Below are 21,655 nucleotides of genomic sequence, written 5' to 3' on the forward strand. Positions count from 1 at the left end.
CTTGGGGGCAGTAGCAGGTTTTCTGGCCTGCTTGCCCTTGTTCCAGGACTGGTTAGGTTTCCAGGCCTGTCTGAAATGAGCAACAGTTCCTTCCTGTTTTGGAGCGGAGGAAGTTGATGCTGCTCCTGCCTTGAAATTTCGAAAGGCACGAAAATTAGACTGTTTGGCCTTTGATTTGGCCCTGTCCTGAGGAAGGGTATGCCCCTTACCTCCAGTAATGTCAGCAATAATTTCCTTCAAGCCGGGCCTGAATAAGGTCTGCCCCTTGAAAGGAATATTAAGTAATTTAGAAGTCACGTCAGCTGACCAGGATTTAAGCCAGAGCGCCCTCCGCGCCTGGATTGCGAATCCGGAGTTCTTAGCCGTTAGTTTAGTTAAATGTACAATGGCATCAGAAACAAATGAGTTAGCTAGCTTAAGTGATTTAAGCTTGTCCATAATTTCATCCAATGGAGCTGTGTGAATGGCCTCTTCCAGAGACTCAAACCAGAATGCCGCAGCAGCAGTGACAGGCGCAATGCATGCAAGGGGCTGCAGGATAAAACCTTGTTGAACAAACATTTTCTTAAGGTAACCTAATTTTTTATCCATTGGATCCGAAAAAGCACAACTATCCTCAACCGGGATAGTGGTACGCTTTGCTAAAGTAGAAACTGCTCCCTCCACCTTAGGGACCGTCTGCCATAAGTCCCGTGTAGTGGCGTCTATTGGAAACATTTTTCTAAATATAGGAGGTGGGGAAAAGGGCACACCGGGTCTATCCCAATCCTTGCTAATAATTTCTGTAAGCCTTTTAGGTATAGGGAAAACATCAGTACACACCGGTACCACATAGTATCTATCCAGCCTACACAATTTCTCTGGAATTGCAACTGTGTTACAGTCGTTCAGAGCAGCTAAAACCTCCCCAAGCAATACACGGAGGTTCTCAAGCTTAAATTTAAAATTAGAGATCTCTGAATCAGATCTGTCACCCACAGAATGAAGCTCTCCGTCCTCAGTTCTGCAAACTGTGACGCAGTATCAGACATGGCTCTTACAGCACCAGCGCGCTCTGCATCTCTCCTAATCCCAGAGCTAACGCGCTTGCCTCTCAATTCTGGCAATCTAGATAATACTTCTGACAGGGTATTATTCATGATTGTAGCCATGTCCTGTAAAGTAATTGCTATGGGCGTCTCTGATGTACTTGGCGCCATAATAGCATGCGCCCCCTGAGCGGGAGGCGAAGGTACTGACACGTGCGGAGAGTTAGTCGGCATAACTTCCCCCTCGTCATCTGGTGATAATTCTTTTATAGATAAAGACTGACCTTTATTATTTAAAGTGAAATCAATACATTTAGTACACATATTCCTATGGGGCTCCACACTGGCTTTCAAACATAATGAACAAGTAGATTCATCTATGTCAGACATTTTTAAACAGACTAGCAATAAGACTGGCAAGCTTGAAAAACACTTCACAATAAGTTTACAAGCAATATAAAAACGCTGCTGCGCCTTTAAGAAGCACAAAACCTGTCTCAAGTTGAAATATCAATGAACCAAAGCAGTTATACCAACCAAATTTTCACAGTAAATGTATTAAGTTAGCAGAGCATTGCACCCACTAGCAAATGGATGATTAACCCCTTAATACCCAAAACGGATAAACAATAGAGAAAAACGTTTTTTAAAACAGTCACACTGTCACAGCTCAGCTGTGACTGATTACCTCCCTCAATATGACTTTTGAAATCTTTTGAGCCCTCTAGAGAAGTCCTGGATCATGCAGGAAGAAGCAGGAAGTCCGAGTCTGAATTTTTACTGCGCAAAAAAGCACTAAAATAGGCCCCTCCCACTCATATTACAACAGTGGGAAGCCTCAGTTAACTTTCTATGCAGAAATTAACGCCAGCCATGTGGAACAATTATGCCCCAATAAGTTTTATCACCAAAAGTACGTTAAAAAACGATTAAACATGCCAGCAAACGTTTTAAAACACATTTTTTTAAAGCGTATATATCTCTATTAATAAGCCTGATACCAGTCGCTTTCACTGCATTTAAGGCTTTACTTACATTACTTCGGTATCAGCAGCATTTTCTTAGTCAATTCCATTCCTTAGAAAAATATTTTACTGCACATACCTTAGTTGCAGGAAAACCTGTACGCCATTCCCTTTCTGAAGTTACCTCACTCCTCAGAATGTGTGAGAACAGCAAGTGGATCTTAGTTACTTCTGCTAAGATCATAGAAAACGCAGGCAGATTCTTCTTCCAAATACTGCCTGAGAAAAAAACAGCACACTCCGGTGCCATTTAAAAATAACAAACTTTTGATTGAAGAAATAAACTAAGTATAAAACACCACAGTCCTCTCACGACCTCCATCTATGTTGAGGGTTGCAAGAGAATGACTGGATATGACATGTGAGGGGAGGAGCTATATAGCAGCTCTGCTGTGGGTGATCCTCTTGCAACTTCCTGTTGGGAAGGGAATATATCCCACAAGTAATGGATGATCCGTGGACTGGATACACTTAACAAGAGAAAGATAATATAGCATGCTAAATAAGCTACATAGTACTTGTTCCTGTGAGAAATACCCAAGAATCTGTTGTGCACAAACCAGCACTTCCTGCAACTTAGTGTTTTAAAAGTTTTTTTTAGACAAACTTTAATGTTTACTGCTGTTTTGTTTACATAAGAGAAACATTTGCTCTATAACCCCCCAAAAAAACAACAAAAACCATACTTAAAATTTTTATTAAATAAAAATGTTTAGCTAGATTGTAATACAAAACAATCAGTTTGCAATATACTTTCATTTGTTTTGCCCCTTATGTAAATTACTCTGAAAATCCAAAGTGCACATTAGAGTTCACAAGCCTAAAACGGCTACATGTGTCAGATCCTTCCAGAGGCAATAATACACCAACATAATGACTGGCTAGCTGTGTATACTCTAGTAACAAGTCCAGATTGGCTACCCTAAACAAACAAGTTGCGAAGGGTTTAACAATTATGGCAACGTGTTAATGTAGCCAAAAAGTTTACGTCCAGCTTGTATTTATTGTAATACTACAACAATTCCTTGTAATTACAAGAGGTTATGTGCCTTTAAGTGTGCAGACCACAGTTTACCCAATAATGAGGAAGGTTTGCTTTGATTTATTACACATTCTATGGTGATAGATGAAGAGATGTTCTGCAATCTTTTAGTTAAATATATATTAGTTGATTGAATCTAATATGCCAAATGAGAGTCAATCTAATATTGGCTGTTGCTGTTATTTTACTTTGACAATAAAAAGTTCTTGAAGAGCGTAGCAACCGCTCAATAGGATAACAGTTCTGGCATCACAGCCACATCCAACCTTGGAAAATACAAACTTTATTTTTTACAAGTCTCTACAATACAAATAGATTATACACCCAGGTAAAAAACATAAAAACAGGACAGACTGTTGGATAAAAGGGGATAGGAAGCAACAAATAGTAGTATGGAAATTTCAGTCCTCAGTGCTGATAGCTCAGTATTTCTTAAGTCCATAGCCCACGGCAAGGTGGTGTCTGTTACTGCTGAGTGGTGGCGAATGCCATACAGCAGAGCTTGTGCGTTTGAAATACCTAGGTTTGCTTTTATAAAACATGTCCTCTAGTTTAGGGCTTTCAATAGTGCCAAATAAACGGTCCACGTCTATTGGGTTATAGTACTGCTTCCGTATCGCTTGTCCAAGCAAGTTACCTGGGAAAGGAACAGAAAGGGACGATTATAAAAACAGGTCCAGACAGCTGACCAATTATAAACACGCAGTGCTCAGGACTACAGTGTCCAAAACTTGTAGTTGGAGAAGACACTTGTGCTCTAATTTACTTCTGTTATCAATTTTTCTTCATTCTCTTGGTATCTTTATTTGAAAGAAAGCTTAGGAGCCAGCCCATTTTTGGTTCAGCACATAGGTAGCGCTTTCTGCCTACATTTAGACAGCAATCAGCAAGCGCTATCCAGGTGCTGAAACAAAAAATGGGCCGGCTCCTAAGCTTACACTCTTGCTTTTTCAAATAGATACCAAGAGAAGAAAAATCAATAGGAGTAAAGTAGAAAGTTGCTGCTCTTAAAGGGACACTAAACACCTGCTTAAAATTTTCTAAACTGTTTGAGGAATCAAAATAAACTAATACACTGTTCTCAATGCTGTATATTTATCTTACTACAAGCTCTTCAAGAAGACTTCATATTTTCTATGCTTATCCACAGCTTGTATTTTCCTATCTATGGTGCCATCTTGTAACGTGCGTTCCACACAGGCACATGACACGTGTGCACAGCAGCTTCTTCTCTCACTGATGTCAACTTATTGAAGGCAGCCAAATTGTCCTCATATACTGCAATGCATTAGTGAATGAGCATTGAAAAAGTTTAATTTTATATGTGTAATACAGTGCTTCTTATTTTATAAAACCCATTTTCAACATGGTATGTAAGAGGAAAAAATGGGGTTTATTTAGCAGCGCTAATAAAGGCTTGGAAATGATGCCAATCTAATGTATTATACAATATTGTTTATTTAAAAATTCTTATAACACATAAAAACAGCAAATGCTTGCTCAACGCTGCAAATCAGCTAATCCCTAGAAAATGGAAATCTACATTAATCCCTGCTATCCAGGAATGGATAACATTGGTTCAAAAAAACCTCCTTCTGGAAAGATTGCACTACCTCAAACTAGGTCAAATCACCCTATACCAAGATATGCTCTTATGGGAATCCTTCACACTCGCTGATACATAGACTCAAATCAACAAACTGTCTCCCCTTTAAATTCTATAAAAAAAAACACCTATCCCCCCCCCTCTCCCCGCCACCACCGAGACATTTCTGCCCTTATCATATACAACTTGTAATGATCTAAATATGGTTCAACGCATAGAAATTCTAACCACAGGCTAGTGAAGTGGGCAAGTAAACAACATCAGAAGAAGCAGAGAAATGAGACCACTGATTGTGTACACGGTTACCATGTTAGCTCCCCACTATCTTTCCATTTACCATCTTTTCCTTTATTCTACTCTTTTCCTTTCTCTCCTTAATTTATGTTAAGTGCTAATTTTTTGAGATAAGTTTACTCTCATTGCCTCACACTTATAATACATTATGTCTTGAGGAATGTATATCAGCATCCCAATTGGGCAAGGACACCATTAGTCCTATCTTTGAAACAACAGGAGCTTCCCCACATCTGCTGATCTCTAACTCTTCCTAAGCACAAGAGCTCTAATGTCACAGCACACGATGGATTATTTAAAGGACACTGGACTATGGTATAATCTTTCAACAAGGACTGTCCTCATGGCAAACGCTATGCTATATTTAGCCTAACATTAATCTTTTTCATGATTTATTTATCCTGCCTTGATTGTAAACTGTTGACCTTACATATGTTTACCTGTTTTGAATTGAAAATAAAAAAAAAAAAAAAAAAAAAAAACCACAGCAAATGCTATTCCTAATAAAGGGACGTCTCCCTTATACAACACTTATAAAAACAGACTAGAACCATATATTTATAAACCCTAGAATTCCAGGTATAAAAGAATTTATTCTATAGATAACATATGGTAAGCAACAAATTGGTGAATTGAATATTTAAAAGGCACAAATGTATCAATCTTAATACATTAAAAGCAAATAGATTCAGCGCTAATGTTCAACTTTATTCAACTGTAATTAGAAGGTGAGCGTAACGGCTTTGATTACAACTGTGATTAGAAATTTAGCATAACAGCTTTGCAGTTTTTTGGTAACAAATACCGTTCTAAAGTTAGTCTCCTTGGACATATAATTGGCTCAGGTGTGCTGGATAGTTAAAAGGTAAAAAACAGCTGTTATTCTGATTTTAGTGCCAAAACAATTGTGGTTAATGGAAATGGTTAATTTAGCTTATGAATACCTTGATGTCTTTAAAGTTCAGTTTGCGTGAAAAAAAGTTTTCTTGATAAAGCCCCGAAGGGTGAAACGCGTTGAATGGGACCTGCTACACTATACTAAACTTCATTTACCACTGTCACAAAGCTGTGTGACCCTGCAACTTTAAACTTTTCTCCTGACCCTGCAAGTTAAAATCTACCTTTGGTAACTTCAGGGAACACGGTGTTACTGCTAAACACTGACCAAAGATTTCTTCAAACCTCAAGAAGTCTGAGGGAACCCAGATGAAAGTAATATTTGGGCTATAAGAAGGAAAACAAAAAACATAATTTATGCTTACCTGATAAAATTTATTTCTCTTGTAGTGTGTTCAGTCCACGGGTCATCCATTACTTATGGGATATATTCTCCTTCCCAACAGGAAGTTGCAAGAGGATCACCCAAGCAGAGCTGCTATATAGCTCCTCCCCTCACATGTCATATCCAGTCATTCGACCGAAACAAGACGAGAAAGGAGAAACTATAAGGTGCAGTGGTGACTGGAGTTATAATTTTAAAATTTAGAACCTGCCTCAAAAAAAAGACAGGGCGGGCCGTGGACTGAACACACTACAAGAGAAATAAATTTATCAGGTAAGCATAAATTATGTTTTCTCTTGTTAAGTTTGTTCAGTCCACGGGTCATCCATTACTTATGGGATACCAATACCAAAGCTAAGTACACGGATGATGAGAGGGACAAGGCAGGAACATTAAACAGAAGGAACCACTGCCTGTAGAACCTCTCTCCCAAAACCAGCCTCCGAAGAAGCGAAAGTGTCAAATTTGTAAAATTTGGAAAAAGTATGAAGTGAAGACCAAGTTGCAGCCTTGCAAATCTGTTCAACAGAGGCCTCATTCTTAAAGGCCCAGGTGGAAGCCACAGCTCTAGTGGAATGAGCTGTAATTCTTTCAGGAGGCTGCTGTCCAGCAGTCTCATAGGCTAAACGTATTATGCTACGAAGCCAAAAAGAGAGAGGTAGCCGAAGCCTTTTGACCCCTCCTCTGTCCAGAGTAAACGACAAACAGAGAAGTTTGTCGAAAATCTTTAGTTGTCTGTAAGTAGAACTTCAGAGCACGGACCACGTCTAGATTATGCAAAAGACGTTCCTTCCTTGAAGAAGGATTAGGACATAACGATGGAACAACAATCTCTTGATTAATATTCCTGTTAGAAACAACCTTAGGTAAAAACCCAGGTTTAGTACGCAGAACTACCTTGTCTGAATGAAAGATCAGATAAGGAGAATCACAATGTAAGGCAGATAACTCAGAGACTCTTCGAGCCGAGGAAATAGCCATCAAGAACAAAACTTTCCAAGATAAAAGCTTAATATCAATGGAATGAAGGGGTTCAAACGGAACACCATGAAGAACTTTAAGAACCAAGTTTAAGCTCCACGGAGGAGCAACAGCTTTAAACACAGGTTTAATTCTAGCCAAAGCCTGACAAAAGGCCTGGACGTCTGGATGCTCTGCCAGACGTTTGTGTAAGAGAATAGACAGAGCTGAAATCTGTCCCTTTAGCGAACTAGCGGATAAACCCTTTTCTAAACCCTCTTGTAGAAAAGCTAATATCCTAGGAATCCTAACCTTACTCCATGAGTAACTCGTGGATTCGCACCAATATAAATATTTACGCCATATCTTATGGTAAATCTTTCTTGTCACAGGAGCCTGTATTAATGTATCAATAACCGAATCCGAAAACCCACGCTTTGATAGAATCAAGCGTTCAATCTCCAGGCAGTCAGCCTCAGAGAAATTAGGTTTGGATGGTTGAAAGGACCCTGAATTAGAAGGTCCTGCCTCAGAGGAAGAGACCATGGCGGACAGGACGACATGTCCACTAGGTCTGCATACCAGGTCCTGCGTGGCCACGCAGGCGCTATCAGAATTACAGATGCCCTCTCCTGTTTGATCCTGGCAATCAGCCGAGGTAGCAACGGAAATGGTGGAAACACATAAGCTATGTTGAAAACCCAAGGGGCTGCTAATGCATCTACCAGCACCGCTCCCGGGTCCTTGGACCTGGATCCGTAACAAGGAAGCTTCGCGTTCTGGCGAGATGCCATGAGATCCAGATCCGGTTTGCCCCAACGACGAATCAGTTGAGCAAATACCTCCGGGTGAAGTTCCCACTCTCCCGGATGAAAAGTCTGGCGACTTAGGAAATCCGCCTCCCAGTTCTCTACGCCTGGGATGTGAATCGCTGGCAGGTGGCAAGAGTGAGACTCTGCCCAGCGAATTATCTTTGAGACTTCCAACATCGCTAGGGAACTCCTGGTTCCCCCTTGATGATTGATGTAAGCCACAGTCGTGATATTGTCCGACTGAAATCTGATGAACCTCAGCTTTGCTAACTGAGGCCAAGCCAGAAGAGCATTGAATATTGCTCTTAATTCTAGAATGTTTATTGGGAGGAGTTTCTCCTCCTGAGTCCACGATCCCTGAGCCTTCAGGGAATTCCAGACTGCTCCCCAGCCTAGAAGGCTGGCATCAGTTGTTACAATCGTCCAATCTGGCCTGCGAAAGGTCATTCCTTTGGACAGATGAACCGGTGACAACCACCAGAGAAGCGAATCTCTGGTCTCCTGGTCCAGATTTAGCAAAGGGGACAGATCTGAGTAATCCCTGTTCCATTGACTGAGCATGCATAGTTGCAGCGGTCTGAGATGCAGGCGTGCAAATGGCACTATGTCCATTGCCGCTACCATTAAACCGATTACCTCCATGCACTGAGCTACCGATGGGCTTGGAATGGAATGAAGGACACGGCAAGCATTGAGAATCTTTGATAACCTGGATTCCGTCAGGTAAATCTTCATCTCTACAGAATATATATATATAAAAAAAAAAAAAAAAAGAGAGTCCCTAGAAAAGGAACCCGTGTGAGTGGTAACAGAGAACTCTTTTCCACGTTCACTTTCCACCCATGCGACCTCAGAAATGCTAGAACTATCTCTGTATGAGACTTTGCATTCTGAAAATTTGATGCTTGTATCAGAATGTCGTCTAGGTACGGAGCCACCGCTATGCCTCGTGGTCTTAGTACCGCCAGAAGTGAGCCCAGAACCTTTGTAAAAATTCTCGGGGCCGTGGCTAACCCGAAGGGAAGAGCCACAAACTGGTAATGCCTGTCTAGAAAGGCAAACCTTAGGTACCGATAATGATCTTTGTGAATCAGAATGTGAAGGTAAGCATCCTTTAAGTCCACCGTGGTCATATATTGACCCTCTTGGATCATGGGTAGGATGGTTCGAATGGTTTCCATCTTGAACGATGGTACCCTTAGGAATTTGTTTAAGATCTTTAAGTCCAAGATTGGTCTGAAGGTTCCCTCTTTTTTGGGAACCACAAATAGATTTGAGTAAAATCCTTGTCCCTATTCCGATTGCGGAACTGAGTGGATCACCCCCATGATTAAGAGGTCTTGTACACATTGTAGAAATGCCTCTCTTTACTAGGTTTGTCGACAACCTCGAAAGATGGAACCTCCCTTGTGGAGGAGAGGATCTGAAATCCAGAAGGTATCCCTGAGATATAATCTTTAACGTCCAGGGATCCTGCACATCTCTTGCCCAAGCCTGGGCAAAGAAAGAAAGTCTGCCCCCCACTAAATCCGTCTCTGGATAGGGGGCCCTGACTTCATGCTGTCTTAGAGGCGGGAGTAGGCTTTCTGGCCTGCTTGCCCTTGTTCCATGACTGGTTGCCTTTCCAACCTTGTCTGTAACGAGCAGTAGTTCCTTCCTGTTTTGGAGCGGAGGAAGTCGATGCTGCTCCTGCCTTGAAGTAACGAAAGGCACGAAAATTAGACTGTTTGGCCTTTGGTTTGGCCCTGTCCTGAGGAAGGGCGTGGCCCTTACCTCCCGTAATGTCAGCAATAATTTCCTTCAAGCCGGGCCCGAATAAGGTCTGCCCTTTGAAAGGAATGTTAAGTAGTTTAGACTTGGAAGTTACATCCGCTGACCAGGATTTAAGCCAGAGCGCTCTGCGCGCCTGTATGGCGAATCCGGAATTTTTAGCCGTAAGTTTGGTTAGATGTACTACGGCATCTGAAACAAACGCATAAGCCTGTTTAAGGGTTCTAACTTTGCTCAAGGCCTCATCCAACGGCTCTGTGCGAATCGCCTCTTCCAGAGACTCAAACCAGAATGCCGCTGCAGCCGTGACAGGCGCAATGCATGCAAGAGGCTGCAATATAAAACCCTGTTGAACAAACATTTTCTTAAGATAACCCTCTAATTTTTTATCCATTGGATCTGAGAAAGCACAGCTATCCTCCACCGGGATAGTGGTACGCTTGGCTAACGTAGAAACTACCCCCTCCACCTTAGGGACCGTCTGCAATAAGTCTCGTGTGGTGGCGTCTATAGGGAACATTTTTCTAAATATCGGGGGAGGGGAAAAAGGCACACCGGGTCTATCCCACTCCTTACTGATAATTTCTGTAAGTCTTTTTGGTATAGGAGTATCTATCCAACCTACACAATTTCTCTGGAATTGCCACCGTGTCGCAATCATTCAGAGCCGCTAATACCTCCCCTAGTAACACACGGAGGTTCTCAAGCTTAAATTTAAAATTTCTGAATCCGGTCTCCCCGAATCAGAACCGTCACCGACAGAATGAAGCTCACCGTCCTCATGTTCTGCAAGTTGTGACGCAGTATCAGACATGGCTCTCGTGTCATCAGCGCGCTCTGTCCTTAACCCAGAGCTATCGCGTTTGCCCCTTAATTCAGGCATATTATATAATACTTCTTTCATAACATTAGCCATATCATGTAAAGTGATTTGTAAGGGCCTAGATGTACTAGGTGTCTCAATCCTACGCATCTCCCGAGCGGGAGACGCAGGTACTGACACGTGAGGAGAGTTAGACGGCATAACTTCCCCCTCGTTGTCTGGTGATAGCTTCTTTATCAGTACAGATTGACTTTTAATCAAAGCAATATCAATACAATTGGTACACATCGTTCTATTGGGCTCCACATTGGCTTTTGAACATGATGAACAAACAGTTTCCTCTGAATCAGACATGTTAAAACCGACTTAGCAATGAAAATAACAAGCTTGGAAATCACTTTCAATAAGTTTTACAAGCAATATAAAAAAAAAACGCTGCAGCGCTTCAAAAATAGATATAATTAAACAATTCTTAACAAGAAGTGTACTATTAGCAGAGGATTGCACCCATAAGCAAAAGGATGATTAACCCCTCGATACCCAAAACGGATAAAACAGATATCAATTAAGATTTAACGCTTTTAATCACAGATCTGCTGTGACTGATTACCTCCCTCACAAATGAAATTTGCAGACCCCTGAGCTCTCTAGAGACGTCCTGGATCAAGGAGGAAGAAGCAGAAAGACTGTGCAATAATTTTAACTGCGCATTAAGGCGCTAAAACAAGGGCCCTCCCACTCCAATCACAACAGTGGGAGCCCTGATATAACGTTTTCCATGCAGAAAAATATGCTAGCCATGTGGAAAAATCATGCCCAAAGCGATTTATCACCAAAGTACGTCACAAAAAAACGAACATGCCAGTAAACGTTTTATTAAAAAACAACATTTTTCAATGTCATGCAAAGCTATCACTAAGCCTGCTACCAGTCGCTACCACTGCAGAGAAGGCTTAAGTATTATTTCAGTATTAACAGTATTTTCTCAGTCAAATTCTAGTCCCTAGAATATAACTCGACTGCGCATACATTTATCAGCCTGATACCAGTTGCTACTACTGCATTTAAGGCTGTACTTACATCATACGGTAACAGCAGTATTTTCTTAGTCAATTCCATTCCCAGAAAATAAAGTACCGCACATACCTCATTTGCGGAGGACCCCGCATGCTATTCCCAGTCTGAAGTTACCCCACTCCTCAGAATGTCGAGAACAGCCAGTGGATCTTAGTTACGCCTGCTAAGATCATAGATAAAAAACGCAGGCAGTTTCTTCTTCCAAATACTGCCTGAGATAGAAAAACAGCACACTCCGGTGCCATTTAAAATAACAAACTTTTGATTGAAGAATAGATAATAGTTAATAGTAAAAACTCCAGCTCCTCTCGCGACCTCCTTTGTTGAGGGTTGCAAGAGAATGACTGGGTATGACATGTGAGGGGAGGAGCTATATAGCAGCTCTGCTTGGGTGATCCTCTTGCAACTTCCTGTTGGGAAGGAGAATATATCCCATAAGTAATGGATGACCCGTGGACTGAACACACTTAACTAGAGAAAAGGATAACTACATCACCAGAACGGATCACCCCCCCTGACCTCTGAATCAAAGAGAAGGTCAGGTGACTTATCAGAAGCACCAGGATCTAACAGTCTGTGAATCCCTCACAGTGAAGAATATCAGCGGTTGCAACCAGGACAGATTAAGGTACCTCTACACTAATTTGCACTGCGGTTTTTTTCACGCAAACTGAACTTTAAAAACATCAAGGTATTCATATGCTAAATTAACCATTTCCATTAACCACGATTGTTTTGGCACTAAAATCAGAATAACGGCTGTGTTTTACCTTGTAACTATCCAGCACACCTGAGCCAATTATATGTCCAAGGAGAGTAACTGTGTAACTTTATAACGGTATTTGTTACCAAAGAACTGCAAAGCTGTTACGCTAAATTTCTAATCACAGTTGTATCAAAGCAGTTACGCTCACCTTCTAATTACAGTTGAATAAATTTGAACATTAGCACTGAATCTATTTGCTTTTAATATATTAAGATTGATACATTTGTGCCTTTTAAATATTAAATTCACCAATTTGTTGCTTACCATATGTTATCTATAGAATTAATTCTTTTATACCTGGAATTCTAGGGTTTATAAATATATGGTTCTAGTCTGTTTTTATAAGTGTTGTATAAGGGAGACGTCCCTTTATTAATTAGGAATAGCATTTGCTGTTTTTATGTGTTATAAGAATTTTTAAATAAACAAGATTGTATAATACATTAGTTAGATTGGCATCATCATTTCCAAGCTTTTATTAGCGCTGCTAAATAAACCCCATTTTTTCCTCTTATCCACAATTTAGTTCTCTTTGAGGGAAGAACTTTTTTAGTAGCAGGAATCCACCTTTAGGCGCTCCTATCACACTACACATAAATTTCAACATGGTATGTACCCTGAACAGATCTCAGTCTTTCTTTCACTCACTGTTTATAACTGAAACAATTTGGCTGCCTTCAATAAGTTATGACATCAGTGAGAGAAGAAGCTGCTGTGCACAAGTGTCATGACTGCAGTGCCTGTGTAGTAACGCACCTTACAAGATGGCACCATAGATAGGAAAATACAAGCTGTGGATAAGCATAGAAAATATGAAAAGTCTTCTTGAAGAGCTTGTAGTAAGATGAATATACAGCATTGAGAACAGTGTATTAGTTTATTTTGATTCCTCAGAAACAGTTAGTTCAGAAAATCTTAAGCAGGTGTTTAGTGTCCCTTTAAACAAACTTATCTAGACTTTAAGGGATAGTCTAGTCAAAATTAAACTCATGATTAACACCTTTATTGGAACTAAATCCTGCTCAGAGCTACAAGCCTTACAGTTCCAGAGACTGACTGGTCATGTGATGAACACTCCTGAATGACATTCCACATCCCGCTCAGGAGTGCAATGACTTGCAGCACCTGCATGACACTTTACCTATGTGTTTAACCCATATGTAAGGGTTCAAACTGTTATATAGGGTCACTAATTGCAACAGTACTTACCAGAGGCCCACGGAGGAATAGGTTTTCGTGGTTGACTCTCGTCATCTGTTGAGTCATCACTATTCAAATCCATTCCATAGTTCTCTGGATCAATTTTGGGCACAGGTACTTTGTAGCTTTGGGGGGTCATTTGGTAGGATTCACAAGCTGGCGAGTTCTGAAAGAGCAGGAACATTTCAGTAACGTGTACAAAATAACTACTCAAAACATAGGGAAGAGGCCTTTAAAGGGACAGTGTACTGTAAAAATGGTATTTACCTTAAATGGACAGTGTAGTCAAAATTAAACATTCATGATTCATATAGAGCATGTCTTCTTAAGCAACTTTCTAATTTACTCCTATAGTAACATTTTCAAATAAAGATACCGAAAGAAACCCCCCCCCCCCCCCACAAACAAGAATGTAAGCACAGGAGCCGTCCCATTATTAGTTTAGCACCTGGGTAGCACTTTCTGATTAGTGTCTAAATGTAGCCACCAATCAGCAAGCGCTACCCAGGTGCCGATCCAAAAATTGGCCGACTCCTAAGCTTACAAACATACCGAGAATGAAGAAAGGATTAAATTAGAGCAGTCATTTTAAGCAACTTTCTATTTGAATCATGAAAGTTTAATTTTGACTAGACTGTTATTTTAACGCGTTTCATGACTTGTTATACCAGCTGCAGAGTATAAAATATATAAGAAATAGCTCCATCAGGTTTAGTTTTCCATTTGGATAGCTGATTTTTTTTTCTTTGAAACTACAACCAATCAAAATAGGTTACAATTGCAGTGAAATCCGCTATCCTTCGCTTATCACTTTCTGTATACACGCTTTATTTTATCTGTAAACCAAAGCCCAATAATTAAGCAACACATTTTCAATTGTTCTCTCTTCTACCTCCTTACTTGGAATGTAATTTCTTCAGTTGGCTATTTTTTACACAGGTTCTCTAACCTATACTTAAAGTGATGGTAAATACAAGCTTAGAAAATTCTAGTATTTACCATCACTAAAAAAAAAAAAAAAAAAAAAAACACAACATGACTATAAGTGATGTTTTTATAGTTTTTTTGTAAATATACAAAAAGCCACGGCACAAAGGATGAGTTTAGTTAGCACTGTAGAAAAAATAAATAAATGATAAACGTATCCTTTCTGTGCTGTGGCTCCGCGCTAAAGTCAGAGCCTCCTGCTGCCCATGACACTTTTCTCAATGAGGTGATGTTTCCACCTCTAAACCCAATAGCTGTGCTAACAAAGAACAGTCAGATGACTAGCACAGACAGCACCTTTTTCCCCCCCCACAAACGCGTAGGCATCTGGAGCACTACATGACAGGAAATAGTGCTGCAATCTAGTGCTCTTGCAAATGTTTAACATTCTTTAAAAACTGCTGACATATAGTGCTCCAGAAATGGGCTGGCCCCTAAGCCCCTGCTTTTAAACAAGATACCATGAGAAGGAAGAAAAGAACTAAATAAGGTTTTTGTTTTTTTTAAATCTGAATCATGAAAGAAAAAAACATTTGGGTTTCATGATCCTTTAAGAATAGAAAGTTTCAGTAGTCGGGACACAACAGAAAAAAAAAAAAAAAAAAAAAAAAAATCAGCTATATAAAATGCTGAAATTAAGCAATATGAGCTATTTGTAAACTATTTAATACACTCCAGCAGGTAAAATGGTTAATTGAAAACAAATTAAAGTGGAGAAAAATAAATGATGGTAATTATCCCTTTAAGAAAGCCACACGACTAATTAGGCAATGAGATTTTAAACCATGTAGGAAACAGCTGTGTTACCCGGATATCCACAGTGACATTTAGTGCCGGGGCAGTACTAGCTTCTGCTTGTTCCTTTGCTTTTCTTTCCTGCTCTTCCTGAAGTCTCTTTGCCTCCTGTTCTTTGTGCAGCTTCTCCAATCGCTCTTGTTCCTCCTAAAATTGACCCAAACAAGTAGTGAGAAAAATAAGCCAAGTTCAGCAGTCCCAGTGTAGTGACCTAGCAACGGTAAATTAAATATTTACCTTCAGATCTTTTAATAGTGTAAAAACTAGAATATTTTTTTAAACCTTCTGAGACTGGACCAAAATTTTTCTAAAAGGTGCCCAAAAGGGAGAGACCTGACTGGAAAATAATTCAAACCATTAGCTCACAGAAGTGGGCGGCGGAGCGTGGGGAATTTGAATTTCATATCTATATTTAAAAAAAAATTATACTTACCTGATATTTATTTTTCTTTCCAGATAGGTTGAGACAATGGCTTGAGTAATTACTGTTGGGAATATCACTCCTGGCCAACAGGAGGAAGCAAAGAGCACCACAGTTAAACTGCCAAGTATCACTCCCTTAAAGGGACATAATACTCATAAGCTAAATCACTTGAAACTGATGCAGTATAACTGTAAAAAGCTGACAGGAAAATATCACCCAAGCATCTCTATGTAAAAAAGGAAGATTTTACCTCACAATCTCCTCAGCTTACCAGAGTAAGTTCTGTGTAAAAAGTTATACTCAGCTGTTCCCAGCTGCAGGTAAAAAAAAATAAAAAAAAAAAAAATGAAGAAATGAACAGCAGCCAATCAGCATCAGCAGTGCTGAGGTCATGAACTCTTACTGTGATCTCATGATAACAGAATTTATGCTTACCTGATAAATTACTTTCTCCAACGGTGTGTCCGGTCCACGGCGTCATCCTTACTTGTGGGATATTCTCTTCCCCAACAGGAAATGGCAAAGAGTCCCAGCAAAGCTGGTCACATGATCCCTCCTAGGCTCCGCCCACCCCAGTCATTCGACCGACTGACAGGAGGAAATATATATATAGGAGAAACCATATGATACCGTGGTGACTAGTTAGAGAAAATAATTCATCAGACCTGATTAAAAAACCAGGGCGGGCCGTGGACCGGACACACCGTTGGAGAAAGTAATTTATCAGGTAAGCATAAATTCTGTTTTCTCCAACATTGGTGTGTCCGGTCCACGGCGTCATCCTTACTTGTGGGAACCAATACCAAAGCTTTAGGACACGGATGAAGGGAGGGAGCAAATCAGGTCACCTAAACGGAAGGAACCACAGCTTGCAAAACCTCTCTCCCAAAAATAGCCTCCGAAGAAGCAAAAGTATCAAATTTGTAAAATTTGGCAAAAGTGTGCAGTGAAGACCAAGTCGCTGCCTTACATATCTGGTCAACAGAAGCCTCGTTCTTGAAGGCCCAGGTGGAAGCCACAGCCCTAGTGGAGTGAGCTGTGATTCTTTCAGGAGGCTGCCGTCCGGCAGTCTCATAAGTCAATCGGATAATGCTTTTAAGCCAAAAGGAAAGAGGTAGAAGTCGCTTTTTGACCTCTCCTTTTACCAGAATAAACAACAAACAAGGAAGATGTTTGTTTGAAATCTTTAGTAGCCTCTAAATAGAACTTTAGAGCACGGACAACGTCCAAATTGTGTAACAAACGTTCCTTCTTTGAAACTGGATTCGGACACAAAGAAGGTACAACTATCTCCTGGTTAATATTTTTGTTAGAAACAACTTTAGGAAGAAAACCAGGCTTAGTACGCAAAACCACCTTATCTGCATGGAACACCAGATAAGGAGGAGAACACTGCAGAGCAGATAACTCTGAAACTCTTCTAGCAGAAGAAATTGCAACCAAAAACAAAACTTTCCAAGATAGTAACTTAATATCTATGGAATGTAAGGGTTCAAACGGAACCCCTTGAAGAACTGAAAGAACTAGATTTAGACTCCAGGGAGGAGTCAAAGGTCTGTAAACCGGCTTGATCCTAACCAGAGCCTGAACAAATGCTTGAACATCTGGCACAGCTGCCAGTCTTGTGTAGTAAGACAGAAAGCAGGGATCTGTCCCTTTAGAGAACTTGCAGATAATCCTTTCTCCAAACCTTCTTGAAGAAAGGAGAGAATCTTAGGAATTTTTATCTTATTCCATGGGAATCCTTTGGATTCACACCAACAGATATATTTTTTCCATATTTTATGGTAAATTTTTCTAGTTACAGGTTTTCTGGCCTGAACCAGAGTATCTATCACCGAATCTGAAAACCCACGCTTTGATAGAATCAAGCGTTCAATCTCCAAGCCGTCAGTTGGAGGGAGACCAGATTTGGGTGTTCGAATGGACCTTGAACAAGAAGGTCCTGTCTCAAAGGTAGCTTCCATGGTGGAGCCGATGACATTCACCAGGTCTGCATACCAAGTCCTGCATGGCCACGCAGGAGCTATCAAGATTACCGAGGCCCTCTCCTGATTGATCCTGGCTACCAGCCTGGGAATGAGAGGAAACGGACTTTCAACCTAGCTTACGTATTCCCACCAAGGAGCTACTAGTGCATCTACTAGAGTCGCCTTGGGATCCCTGGATCTGGACCCGTAGCAAGGAACCTTGAAGTTCTGACGAGACGCCATCAGATCCATGTCTGGAATGCCTCCTTTTCTGTTTCAGAGTAAATAGTACATACCAGCACTATTTTAAAATAACAAACACTTGATAGAAGAATAAAAACTACATTTAAACACCAAAAAACTCTTAACCATCTCCGTGGAGATGTTGCCTGTGCAACGGCAAAGAGAATGACTGGGGTGGGCGGAGCCTAGGAGGGATCATGTGACCAGCTTTGCTGGGACTCTTTGCCATTTCCTGTTGGGGAAGAGAATATCCCACAAGTAAGGATGACGCCGTGGACCGGACACACCAATGTTGGAGAAATTTGACTTAACTCTCATGAGATTTCATATTAAGCTTCCTGTTTACCCGATTGGTGAAATATGAGTGCACGAAGCTCATCCTTTCAGTTGTCCCGGGACAGACATACTAATATGCTACTTAGAAATCCTTTACAATGGGAGGTGGCTACTGAGGAACTTTTGAGGTAAAATATCTCTTTTTTACATAGAGATGTTCAGGTGATATTTTCTAATCAGCTTTTTACAGCTATACTGCATCACTTTCAAGTGTTTAAACATTTGGGTATTATGGCCCTTTAACCACAACCCCCAGTCATTCGACCAAAGGGAAATGGAGAAAAAGGAGTAACAAGGTGTAGAGGTGCCTGAGGTTAGTCAAAAGAACAATTGTCTTAAAATAAAAAAAGTCGGGCCGTGGACTCACCACATCCGGAAATAAATTTCAGGTAAGCATAAATTGTTTTTCTTTCTTAAGATATGGTGAGTCCACAGCTTGAGCAATTACTGTTGGGAACCAATACCCAAGCTAGAGGAGAGATAAATAGGGATGGACAAGACAGGCAGTCCTAAACAAAAGGCACCACTGCTTGAAGAACCTGTCTCCCAAAAGAAGCCTCAGCAAAACTATAAAACTTGGAAAATGTATGTAAAGAAGAACAAGTTGCAGCCTTGCAAATTTGTTCCACAGAAGCTTCATTTTTGAAAGCCCAAGAAGACGAAACAGCTCTTGTGGAATGAGCCATAATTCTCTCAGGAGGCTGCTGTCCAGCAGTCTCATAAGCCAAACGAATTATACTTCGTACCCAAAAGAAAGTAGTAGCAGTAGCTTTCTGAACTTTAAGCTTCCCAGAGAAACAGACAAAGAGGGCAGAGGACTGGCGAAAATCCTTAGTCTGTAAGTAGAATTTAAGAGCATGTATAACATCCAAATTGTGTAAAACTTTCTTTGGAAGGAGGAGGATTAGGACACAGAGAGAACAACAATTTCCTGATTGATTAGCATATATACATTCGGTACAGCAATAATTGTTATGCAATTACATTCAGGTACAAAGGCGTCCGTTGTCACTATCTCCCATGAGGGTCTACGGAAACATGTCCCCTGGGACAGATGATCCAGCGACAACCACCACAGAATAGAGTTCCTTGTCTCCTGATCTAGATCTATTTGAGGAGACAAATTTGCATAATCTCCATTCCACTGTCTGAGCATGTTCAGTTGTAGAGGTCTGAGATGAAAAACGTGCAAACGGAATGATGTCCATTGCTGACACCATTAAGCCAATTACCTCCATGCACTGAGCCATTGATGGCCGAGGACTGGACTGAAGGGATCGGCATGTATTCAGAATTTAACTTTCTGACTTCCGTCAAAAAGATCTTCATGGATAGAGAGTCGATTAGAGTTCCCAAGAAGGGAACCCTTGTCTGTGGAATTAGTGAACTTTTCTCGAGATTAACCTTCCCCCCGTGAGTCCTTAGAAAGGACAGAACAATGACGGTATGGGACTTTGCTAGCTGATAAGACGCCTGAATCAGAATATTGTCCAGATAAGGCGCCACAGCAATGCCCAGCAGTCTTAGAACCGCCAGCAGAGACCCCAGAACCTTTGAAAATTCTGGTTGCCGTTGCCAGGCCGAAAGGAAGGGCCACAAACTGAAAATGTTTGTCCAGGAAGGCAAACCTCAGGAACTTGTGATGATCTCTGTGGATAGGGATATGAAGATATGCATCCTTTAGATCCACGGTAGTCATATTGACCCTCCTGGATCAATGGAAGAATGGTCCGAATAGTTTCCATCTTGAAGGATGGAACTCTGAGAAACTTGTTTAGACTTTTGAGATTTGAGTAAAACCCCTGCCCCTGTATCGGAACGGGGCATATTACTCCCATGGGGGAGAGATCTCTTACACAGCGTAAGAACGCCTCTTTATCTGGTCGAAAGATAATCGTGAAAGAAGAAACCTTCCTCTGAGGAAGAAATTTTTGAACCCCAACCGATACCCTTGAGACACTATTTCTAGTGTCCAGGGATCCTGAACGTCTCTTATCCAAGCCTGGACAAAGAGAAAGTCTGCCCCCTACTAGATCCGGTCCCGGATCGGGGGCCGCCCCTTCATGCTGTCTTGGGAGCAGCAGTGGGCTTCTTGGGTTGTTTACCCTTGTTCCAAGCCTTGTTGGGTCTCTAGGTGGACTTGGCCCCTGGAGAAAAATTCCCTTCCTGTTTAGCGGAAGGAACGAAAATCACTGTCGTCCCCTTTGCTTAGATGTTTTATCTTGAGGGAGGTGGTGACCCTTACCTCCCGTAATGTCAGAAATGATCTCCTTCAAGTCAGGCCCGAACAAGGTCTTTCCCTTGAAAGGAATAGCCAAGAGCTTGGATTTAGAGGACACATCCACAGACCAAGATTTTAACAATAAGGCTCTTCGTGCTAAGATGGAGAATCCTGAATTCTTAGCCGCCAATTTGGTGATCTGAAAGGAGGCATCCGAAATAAAAAAGAATTAGCCAGCTTAAGGGCCTTAATTCTATCCTGTATTTCCTCTAAAGATGTCTCAGTCCTAAGAGACTCTTCTAGAGCATCAAACCAAAAAGCAGCCGCAGTTGTGACTGTTACAATGCAGGCCGTCGGTTGCAATAGAATCCTTTGATGAACATAGTTTTTTGAGAAGACCCTCCAACTTCTTATCCATGGGGTCTTTGAAAGCACAACTGTCCTCAATAGGGATAGTTGTACACTTAGCCAGGGTAGAGATAGCTCCCTCCACCTTAGAGATAGTCAGCCAAGAATCCCGAACGGTGTCAGCTATAGGATACATCTTAAAAATAGGGGAAGGGGAGAACGGGATACCCGGTCTTTCCCATTCCCTAGCAATAATTTCCGAAACTCTTAGGAACCGGAAAAACGTCAGAATAAGAAGGAGCCTCCAAATATCTGTCCATCTTACTCAATTTCTCTGAAGGGACCACAATAGAGTCACAGTCGTCCAGAGTCACCAAAACCTCCCGTAACAGGTGGAGGTGTTCAAGCTTAAACCTGAAAGACATCACTTCCGAATCTGTCTGGGGCAATGCACTTCCTGAGTCAGAAAGTTCCCCCTCAGACAGAACCTTCAAACCCAATTCAGAGCCCTGGGCGGGTACATCTGAGATCGCCATAAAAGCATCAGAAGTTGCAGGGACCACCTGGTCCTCTTTCCTACTGCGTTTGCCTTGCAACACTGGCAACTTAGATAAAACTTCTGATAGAGTGGATGACATAACTGCAG

At 41.2% G+C, this 21,655-nt stretch overlaps 1 protein-coding gene across 3 annotated transcripts in view; it reads right to left on the reverse strand.

The window, feature by feature from the left end:
* Positions 1 to 2,734: 2,734 nt before the first annotated feature.
* INCENP (inner centromere protein) overlaps positions 2,735 to 21,655 on the reverse strand; it is a 133,551-nt gene continuing 114,630 nt past the window's right edge. For all 3 annotated transcript variants that reach the window (XM_053720460.1, XM_053720457.1, XM_053720458.1), the window contains exons 16-18: positions 15,480 to 15,614; positions 13,695 to 13,851; positions 2,735 to 3,732 (exon numbers count right to left, since the gene is read on the reverse strand). In XM_053720460.1, the coding sequence (XP_053576435.1) occupies positions 3,518 to 3,732; positions 13,695 to 13,851; positions 15,480 to 15,614 (507 nt within the window). In that variant the 3' untranslated portion in view covers positions 2,735 to 3,517. The remainder of the gene's footprint in view (positions 3,733 to 13,694; positions 13,852 to 15,479; positions 15,615 to 21,655) is intronic.

This window comes from Bombina bombina, chromosome 7 (genome assembly GCF_027579735.1).
Source record: "Bombina bombina isolate aBomBom1 chromosome 7, aBomBom1.pri, whole genome shotgun sequence".
In the NCBI taxonomy this organism is placed as follows: domain Eukaryota; kingdom Metazoa; phylum Chordata; class Amphibia; order Anura; family Bombinatoridae; genus Bombina; species Bombina bombina.